Below are 10,641 nucleotides of genomic sequence, written 5' to 3' on the forward strand. Positions count from 1 at the left end.
GCCTAACGGCTTCGATCAAGAAACGCAACCTGGCGCTGGACAGAAGCTCAAAGTCGATGGAAAAATTCATCTCCTTCAGAAAGTTCTCAAGGCTAAAAGTCGCGTGGCTGACGTTACTCGGGTGGATGTCTGTGCACTCTGGAAAATTCATAAAAAAAGACAATTCTCTTTTAAAATTATAAATAGTCAGGGCCGAAAATAGACGCGTTTTTTTTTTTTTTTTGTATTGTTCCAAAGTCGTAGGAAATATCTTGAAGAGATTAAAACCCAAGGGATCGTGTTCAGTGTTGACTGATATGAAGGCATTTCCATTAACTATTTTAAACAGTGAGAATCTTTAAATAGACTTTACATGCAAGGGCTGGATCCTGCGACATGGCCATCAAGTTAAGGGTTATTATTTGGAGCAAGACGGTTATTTTTATATTGCTGCATACCGTAATACTGAATTCATCGCTGTACAATTCACCTTTCCTTCCGTCACACTGGACATAGATAACATCTAATTTTATCTACGATGTTTCTATGAGCAATCCTGTCATAACAAGAAAGGTTTTATAATGCTAGATCCATCAATAACATGGCTGAATCAATTTATCTGTTTTATCTACGTTTTTAATCCATAAATGAGCAATAATCGAAATTATTCCTTACGAAAAACTTCAATTCATTAATTTTTAAATCCTCATAAATAATTGGGCACAGTTTTGACCGCTTTACCTACGTTCTTGATCCCTAAATGACCAATAATCGAAAATATTCCCTATTCAAAGCGCTCAAATATTTTAATTGCAAATGCAAATTCATCATTCCTCATACTTAAGCAGACATCACCATACTATTCTCCTGGCATTTTAATCTATTAATATATCAATCTATTTATTTATTTATTTTTTGATAAGTGAGATCTCTTCTTTATGTATTTCCCTTTACCTTTTTTCACTTCTTCCTGATGAACGCCATTTTTTTTTGGTGAACTCGTTCTATATGAATATGGTCCATCTTCTGGATAATAATAATAATAATAATAATAATAATAATAATAATAATAATAATAATAATAATAATAATTAATTATTATTATTATTATTATTTTCGAAACCCATTCTAACTTACTTGTGATCAACGTCCCATTCACAGATAGCGTCGGGTGGCCTGGCGCATGCGCACTGACGTAGGCGGCGAATTCGTTTACGCAAAAGGTAGCAGGCACCACTTCGGTACTTCCTTTGGCGTAGGCGTGGCTGTAAGCAGCCATGCTTACGTCAGCGATGTGGGCGTACTGGAAAACAAAAGATTTTCATTATTATTATTATTATTATTATTTGTGGTGATATGATTGCTATCACAGATAACGAAGTGTTAAGTGAGTTGTGTGTTTGAATGTGTGAGTGTCTGTTTGTCTGTCTATGCGATATTATTATTATTATTATTATGATTATTATTATTATTATTATTATTATTATTATTATTATTATTATTATTATTATTATTATTATTATTAATGAAATACAGTGGTCACACTTGTCTGTAATTATTGCAGTGTGGTAACACTTATCTGTCAGTCATGCTGTTATTATTATTTAATTATTAATAATTTATTCTTTATTCATTATTATTATTAATTAATCAACTTATTATTATTTATCAGTTATCACATTATTATTTTATTATTATTTAGTTATTTATTATTATTATGAGTTATTATTATTTATTATTATACTGAAATCAGAAGGAAATTTTGTGGTAAAGGTGTTCGTCAATCTGTTTCTTCTTCTTCTTCTTCTTCTTCTTCTTATTATTATTATTATTATTATTATATTATTATTATTTTATTATTATTATTATTATTATTATTATTATTTTATGGAGTTAAAATCCCTGACTCTCCTCGTAATGTTTTCCCGAATAATATGAACCGACGGGTCGATTGACTGAAAGGAAGAAATTGGAGAAGGGGAATTAAAAAGAAAAAAAAAAAAAAGTTCAAGAAGTTGGACAGCAAGGTGACAGGAACACGAATGGAACGGATGAAGAGTAAAAGGCGGAAAGCAACGCAAATAATGGCCTAAAAGAAGAGTTTCACGATGACAGAAGGTTTTGAGTCTGACATTTCTTCAGTTATTTCATTTAAGCATTATTATTCTTCGATGCTTTCGTGGGAAAGGTTCAGGTAAATAAAAGCAACTTATCTTCAATAATAACAATAATAATAATAATAATAATAATAATAATCTCACCCATATGCAGGAAGTGCAATATGAAACACGAGACCATAAACCCCATAGCAAGCGAATGTCCGTCACTTGCACAGAACCAGTACAAAAAGAGGCATGATTCAGTGGTAAAAAAAATAGATGATAATAATAATAACAATAATAATAATAATAGGCGTTGTGCAATTAGAACCTCAAAAGTTCAGTCTAAGATGCAATGTATCACTACCGGAAATACAATTAACTTTGTATTTTAATATTATTTGTATTTCTATATATTTATCGATTATTCTTTAACTGAGCTTTTTTCTTTCCTAATAACTGACCTATTCTTTTTTTGTATTTCCTAATATCTTCTGTAACTTCTTTCACATGAACACCATAGTCTTTGGAAGCTTGTATTTCTAGTTAATGGCACCTGTGGTTGGCTTGTTCCACATGAATAAGGATTTATCTTGTTTTTTTATTAAATGATAATTGATTTTAGTCATTTCTTGCTCAGTAACTCAACGCCTTTCTAGATATTAAAAAAAACTATTTCTTTAGCATTTGGAAGGTTAAATTACAGGTCAGTGGCCCATGTAGGATTGTTCCTCATGGGTGTTTATCTTCAAATTGATTAAATAATAATGAATTTTTGGCATTTACCGAAAACAAAACAAATACTATTTCTTTCACATTTATGCCAACGACAGAGCCGGACGAGAAACCCACATTTTTGCCAAAAACGAACGAATACTATTACTTCCACATCTTTGCTAAAAAGGAAGCCCAAACGAGGCACTCACTCACATTGACAATGGCATAGTCCATATATTCGTAGAATTCCGACTGCCTGTAGACGGCTATAGGACCTCCCGGAGGAGGATACGAAAGGACCTCGCGAGTGGAGGCCCATCCTTTGAGGAACAGGTTGGAAAGGGTGATGGTTGTATCGTCATGGTAGCCGTGATGGAAGCTGATGTAATTCGCAAACATGACGAGCTGGGAAGGAAGGAAGGAAGGAAGGGGTTACATACAAGTTCATCATTTCATCTGCCCCTGCCAGGAATCGAACGTATGCATGCCGAGTACTTCAACGTGTCTTCAGACAGTTCATATCAACAATTCGTATTTTACTTCCATAAAGGAGGGTTAGCTCAACAATCTCTTTTGCATGCAGTCGTGGCTACTGTTGACGAGATTATATATATATATATATATATATATATATATATATATATATATATATATATATATGTATATATATATATATATATATATATATAGATATAAATACATACACACACACTTATATTTGCACATGTATTATTATATATTATATATATATATATATATATATATATATATATATATATATATGTGTGTGTGTGTGTGTGTGTGTGTGTGTGTGTAGAGAGAGAGAGAGAGAGAGAGATTCCTTAATTTAGCTTATAGGTCCTCAGACCACAAACTCAAGATTCGTTGCAGGTTTCAGCATCGTTCTATTTACTTGTTCATCTATTCATCCATTCATTTGAATAACGCCATCTTCTAAACATAAATTCCTTACGTAGTTGATAATCTGTCACTATTAATGCGATTATTTTTAAGGCGCACACACACACACACAAACACACACACAGGTAAACAGGATCAAATATACACTTTGATGCATAAATCGCATCCTCACCTCGGCAGTAACCAGAATTATCTTGAAGATCTGGACCAAAAGCTTCCACGGGAATCTCCGACGAAAACGCCACTTCTGGATCGGATTCATGAAGAAGAATCTGCAGCGGAAGACCAGTGAAGAGGATTTAGGGAATCGGATAGAATTGTTGGTCATGAAATGAAGAAATGCAGTTAAAAATAATATGAAAAGAGTGGAAATATAAGATGAAAGAGTTAAAAACCTAGGATTGTTGGTCATGAAATGACGACATGCATTTAAAAATGGCATGAAAAGAGTGGAAATATAAGATGAAAGATTTAAAACCCTAGGATTGTTGGTCATGAAACGAGGAAATTCAGTTCAAAAGGACATGAAAAAAGTGGAAATATAAGATGAAAGAGTTAAAAACCTAGAAAATGAGATGAAAGTGCTGGGTTTTGCAAGCGGGAATGAAATTGGAAAATAATACGAAAAGACTAGAAATGAAGAGCTCAAAACAATTAGATAAACAAAAGAAGTCAAGAAGATCTGAACTAATTAAAAGAAAGAGTAAATTCATTTGAAAGTAAGATAAGACTAGAAACGAACGTAAATGGTCGAAAATAAAAAGAAAATAAAAATTTTGAAACATACGATCACCCAGGAATGAGTTTCCATAAAGGTCATTCTCTTTTCTCTCCCATGCCGTCTACCTTTGCCTCCATGGCAGCAAAAAGGGGGAACAAAGAAAACAAGGACATGTAAAAGGAGACAGACATTTTCGCGAGACATAAAAATGCGAAGAAGTACAAAGACGAGAAGATAGAAAAAGGGGATAGGAATAATTTGTGCTATGGAAACGAAACGTAAAACAATAACAGGGTCAAGATATTTAGGTCTGAGGGAATTGACAGTCGCAAAAATTACGGTACAAAGGGAAACTCATCAGAGAGAGAGAGAGAGAGAGAGAGAGAGAGAGAGAGAGAGAGAGAGAGACTTACTGTCGAGGCAGAAAAAATAACATTTTTATTTCGCATGCAGAGAGAGAGAGAGAAAAAAAAGAGAAAACTTTATATGGAGAGAGAGAGAGAGAGAGAGAGAGAGAGAGAGAGAGAGAGAGAGAGAGAGAGAGAGAGAGGCTTATAAAAGACTACAAGAACTATAAACAATATTTTGATGAAAAAAACGAAAAGCATAAAATGTATTCAAAAGGTACTCCTCGGTGATAGAGAGAGAGAGAGAGAGAGAGAGAGAGAGAGAGAGAGAGAGAGAGAGAGCGCAAAGCAATGAACACATATATACAAAGCGGGACAACTTTGTCCCAGATTTCAATTAAATCCCTGGGAAGCGATTCTTTCATCCACTGATGGAAAAAGGGAAATTTCAGACTATATTTTATTTTAGGGTAAAATAAATTCCGTTCCTGTTTAAATAAGAACAAAGTTTGCGTTGTTTTTCCTGTTCTTTTTTTTTTGGTGGGGGGGGATGGAGGGGGTTGGTGGGGAAGAGCCAAGCAGGGCTTAAGAGAGAGAGAGAGAGAGAGAGAGAGAGAGAGAATAAGCGACTTCCTATCAAATGTGGGGGAGATAAATAAACTTTCTAATAAGAAAAGAGAGGGGGTCGGGAAAAAGGAGAGAGAGATAAGCGACCTCCTATCAAATGTGGGAGAGATAAATAAAAATTCACACATTTCTGACATTTTCCAACCTGACCTGACCTCAACTCCTTCCTAAGCGCCCTGGCCTCTCTGGTCCTGAGCAAGGAAAGCGAAGTCTTCCTCTTCTTCGCAGTCACGTGACCGTCTGGCTCCTCCGAGTCCTCATCAGGATCGCTTCCCCCGTATATGGTTGAACTGGATTCCATGTAAGCGATCTTTAATAGATTAGTTTCAATCTTAGGTGACATCACACCCAGCTGTATCTGTGTGCTGGGTTCGTCTTCATCTTTTCGATTACACCTAGCCATATGTCAGCACGGGCTCTTGCTTCTAAGAGGCGGTATGGATCAGATGGTCTGGTGTGGACTTGCGAACTCTGTAGAGCCAGCAGGGGCAACTCGGTGGTTCTGAAATGATCTATTTATTCCATTTGTGCTATTAATTACAGAAGAATCCAGGGTTAGGTATAAAACAGTCAGAGAATTAACTAATGATCAGGCATATATATACATAATGAATCAATTCATAGTGTACAGATTAAAAGGTTGATTTCCTCTTCAGTGGACCTTAAAGTATTGAAAATTATTTACTCAGAATATGTTGAAAACAGACCCAGAAAAAAAAGTAGTAAAATACTTATGAAGTGGATTTTCTGATAAAGAATTCACCATGACCACAAACCCCTGGTCTCTTCCATACCACCCTAGTTTTGTTAACATTTTCAGCATTCTGAAGGTTTCTGATGTCAACTGTACATATGCATACAAAAAACCAACAGTGAAAAACATTATGATGAAATCCCAGAATGTAACTGTAAAATCTCAAATAATATAATTCCGTGCCAAAGACTGAAATATACCGGCCATACAGGAAAAGGTACTAGTGCAAGAGCAGAGCAACATACAGGTCCTATACGGAACACAAACATCAGAAGCACTTCATTCATGCACAAGATCAGCCCCATTGGAGTTTAGTGCCTTCAGCGCACTATAGGAATTAGTTAAAGTTCTTTGTAGCATCCCTTCAGACCTTAGCTGCAACCCATTTCATTACTGTTACTGTACCTCCATTCATATTCTTTTTCTTCCACCATTCTTTCCAACCTCTCCTAACAAATGTTTCATAGTGCAACTACAAGGTTTTCCTCCTTTTACACCTTTCAAACCTTTTAACTCTCAATATCCCTTTCAGATCTGAAATACCTCATAGGTCTCAGCACTGGGCCTTTGGCTTCAATTCTCTATTCTATTCTGTACGAGATCATTCACACAGAATAGACTCTGCAAAGTCAGTCATTGCAGCTTCATTTAATAAATTTAAGAAAGAAAATGTTGCCGCGTCCTCAGTAACCCATCCTGCAAAGGACAACAACCCGAACATCAGTTTAGGAGGCTTCTCCTTAGGGCAGGAATTTCTATCTCCGTGTCTGGGTAACATTAAAGAGACTATAAAGTTAGCTGTAGGTGCCCTTTAAAGAGGCTTCCGTTACCTGCCCAATTATAACTTCCGGGTGAGTGGAAGGAACATCATATATACAATGGATGTAACAAAGTTTTGTAGTTAGATATCTCTGACCAGGTGGATTGCATTTCTGCTTCCTTTCCCTTTTGTTTGTAGCTCAAAATGATGAATTTATCAGAATTGCTGGACATTTTGGCATGCCATCCAGACTCTCTTATGCATACATACATACATGCATATATATATATTATATATGTATGTATGTATGTATGTATGTATGTATGTATGTATGTATGTATGTATGTATGTATGCATATTAACTTTATCACTTATACAAATGTTTTGTGCATTAATGCAATGATTTAAAGATTATATATATATATGTATATATATACATATGAGATAGAGAGCCATATATAACGAAAGAAAATCATGGAGCACAAAAGATTTTGAAGAGATCTTATTGGATGCTGTGCTGTTAATTCAACCTAAAAGCTTTATTCCGCCATTAAAAATCTAACCAAAACTGTACACATTGTTTCGTAGAAGTCGATCGTCATGTCATTTAGAGCCTACTGACTGACGTAGAGTGACCAAATTAAAAAAAATTAGTAAAAAAAAATATTATCTAAGCAACCAGAAGGCTATCACAGCCGAGATTTAATCACATTGTTTGATGGGTAGAACCATCCTCTTTCCTTTGATCACCACTCACACCCCCCCCCCCCCCCGCTGCCAACTCCCTCCAATTCAACCTTGCCAACCCTCTCGTCACCAACAAACACCAACCCCCTTCCCTTGCCAAACAACCCCTTCCCCCTGCCAACACCTATCCCCCATTAACTTCACCCCATTGCCAACACCCTCCCTCACCAATATACTACCCCCATTGCCAACACTTCCCTCCACCAACCGCACCCAGATTGCCAACAACGACTACCTCCATTGCAGAGACTCGTACCCCTCTGACCAAACAACCCCCTCTTACCCTCACCAGCACTTCCCCTACCCAGGGGAACCGGCCCTCGTCCATGGTAGATGTGAACAATGACCTTCAGTGCAACACAAATTGACGTGTTTACATTTATTCAAACCAGGGCAGTTTAGTTTGCATATCGAATTGCCTTCAGTGATTACGGATTAAGCAAACCTTTAATCAATTTGCCCAAAAATAATAATAGTTTCAGTTCAAATTGATTTTACCTCCGATGGCTGAAATAAATAACGAGATGAAACTCTAATAGTAACTCATCACGGTATTTTCAGCAAATGTTTTTGCAAATGTTCCGAAGTAAATTATCCCCTACGTACAATGTGTTTACAATGTTGGTTTTTCTGAATAACCGGGACCTGATAAGAGCTAAGCGCATACATGCATGTATATCATATATGCATATATATCTGTGTTTGTGTGTTTGTATTTAAATATATACATATATATGTATGTATTTAGATATATACGTTCTTCCATACTATAAATAAATATATATATATATATATATATATATATATATATATATATATATATATATATATAGAAATGCTGGACGGATTCAAACCAAACTCGTTCTATATGAGAGACTTTCAGTGGAAATCGAATCTTCGAATCCTCATTAAAATTACCAAAAGGACAACATCTATCTATAATAACACAGCATTACAAAATGGGTCGTTGTATACCAAGTTAGGTTAAAATATGCGTTTTCAGTAGAATAGAGAGAGCGAGAGAGAGAGAGAGAGAGAGAGAGAGAGAGAGAGAGAGAGAGAGAGAGAGAGAGACTAGCAAGAAAAAAACCTATTTTTAGCCCATCCCTGTAGTACATGTATTCCCTCATATTTAATTACGTATCACCCTTTTCTTTAACTTGCCTCTCTTTAGAGCCGTCTGTTGACTGTGGCCATAAGGGAACTCGGCTGGAAATTCAAAGAAATAAGTCTAGAAACAAACAAGCGAAAAGAAGATTCCAGTACCTTGAAACTTTGATCCGTAGACCCCCACCAAGGAAAAGCACATTACTCTTTACGAATCTTTTCCCTGAACGTCGACTCCGACTTCCTTCTTATCCGATTCTTTTTGTCAGTTTTCCTTCGAGCTTGAACTAAACACTCGCCGTCACTGCCAGGATTTCAAACCGCCAGGGATTTCAGAAACGGTCGATCATATATCGAGATAGATCTCAGCAGTCAGTCGTCACTCGTTCTCCCCGAACGCTCTCAGAAAGACACTGAGGGATAGATGGTGGAGGAGATAATGAAGATGAATCTCGGGGCTCGTGACCGAACGAGCCTATCACCGGAGCTATCGGCGAATGTGTCATACGCTATTGTTGTTTGCTGGGGATCCATCCTCTGTTATCGATTCCATTGTTTCTGTGTCGAAAAAACAAACGCAGATAAGAGGCGCAAACAGTGATGTCGGTTTTACATACTAAAACGCTACTGGGGCAGCGTTATATCATCCCTGGCTACAGATGCATTCGGTTGTTTGTTTACTTTTGTCTAGCAGGTCTATATTTCGATATGGCAACACCTATAGCCTTATCATTACCCTAGGTAAGGTTAGGCAAGTACCTGCATCTGAAGCATCATGTTAGCGAAAACTATGAAATGAGCCGATCAGAGACTAGGGATTAAGAAAAATATAGAGAGAGAGTTTGAGAGACATTGTAACCCCGGTAAGGTTAGGCAAATACCTCTAGAGAGAGGGAGAGGGTGGGGGGCGTGGTAAGAGATACTGACAATAACAGAAATTATACCCTAGGTAAGGTTACGCTAGTACCAACATTAGAAGTGTATATTTACGAAACAAATTATGATATGAACCGATCCGTAGTTAGAGGATAAGTTGAAAGAGAGCGGAATGGGACACTAACTGTAGGAAGAATTGTTTTCCAGGTAAGGTTAAGCAATAAAACTTTATTGTAGCGATTTATTGACAAAATGAATAATGAGGCTAGGAATTAAGTTGAAAGAGAGAGGAGATACTGACAATAGGAGAAACTGTAGGTATCCTTACCATCAAATTCAGGATGTGCCATGCCTGGGTCCTTTATCACATAATTCATTCACCAGCTTTTCATGTCCTGCTTCCATTCCTCTTTGAAATCCTAATTGCTGTGAAGAATAAAATTCCGGCTCGAATTCTTGGCATTCCATTCTTGAATCTTCTAAGGAGCTCAATTAACGATCCTTTTCTCTAGATAAGAATTCATTGTTCTTGGATGTCTTTTGTTTGCTGTTATGTCGTACTAGGACATTAAGTCATCAAAATCCATTATGCGGTGCACTGTAAGCATTACTAAAGTTTTTTTTTTTTTTTTTTTTTTTTTTGCAGCGTCCCCTTGGCCCTTAGCTCCGTCTGCTTTCTAGCGTTTTTCTTTACTTCCTTTCTTCAGTCTTGCTATCCAACCTCTCTAACTATTAATTTTTAGTGCAAATGTGGGATATTATCTCAATTCCACATCTAGTTCATTGAGCTTCATCTCCTTTAGTTTCTAGATTTCTCATTTTGCTGTCCAACCACTCAAACTCCGTAAAGCGAATCAATTCAGCGTCTTGCCTCCCTTTAGATTTATACACGAATAAAGTTCCTCGCTGGAAGAGTGGTTTGCTTGCTCGCCTGCCGATTCGATGGTCCCGAGTTCGATTTCCCACTCTGCCAACGTGGAAACAGA

General features: G+C 36.5%; 1 protein-coding gene across 5 annotated transcripts in view; it reads right to left on the reverse strand.

Moving 5' to 3' along the window:
* The window catches only part of LOC135225164 (mucolipin-3-like), a 22,482-nt gene extending 13,140 nt beyond the window's left edge, over window positions 1-9,342 (reverse strand). Inside the window, exons 1-6 of one of the 5 annotated variants that reach the window (XM_064264404.1) lie at window positions 8,939-9,341; window positions 5,567-5,923; window positions 3,889-3,988; window positions 3,009-3,200; window positions 1,117-1,282; window positions 1-138 (exon numbers count right to left, since the gene is read on the reverse strand). The exon at window positions 1-138 is cut by the window's left edge and continues 53 nt beyond it. In XM_064264404.1, coding sequence (XP_064120474.1) covers window positions 1-138; window positions 1,117-1,282; window positions 3,009-3,200; window positions 3,889-3,988; window positions 5,567-5,814 — 844 coding nt within the window. In that variant the 5' untranslated portion in view covers window positions 5,815-5,923; window positions 8,939-9,341. Of the gene's footprint in view, window positions 139-1,116; window positions 1,283-3,008; window positions 3,201-3,888; window positions 3,989-5,566; window positions 5,924-8,938 lie in introns of all 5 variants that reach the window. The other 4 variants (XM_064264402.1, XM_064264401.1, XM_064264400.1 and 1 more) reach the window with 4 other exon arrangements.
* Window positions 9,343-10,641: the final 1,299 nt, after the last annotated feature.

This window comes from Macrobrachium nipponense, chromosome 13, assembly GCF_015104395.2.
Source record: "Macrobrachium nipponense isolate FS-2020 chromosome 13, ASM1510439v2, whole genome shotgun sequence".
Classification (NCBI taxonomy): Eukaryota; Metazoa; Arthropoda; class Malacostraca; order Decapoda; family Palaemonidae; genus Macrobrachium; species Macrobrachium nipponense.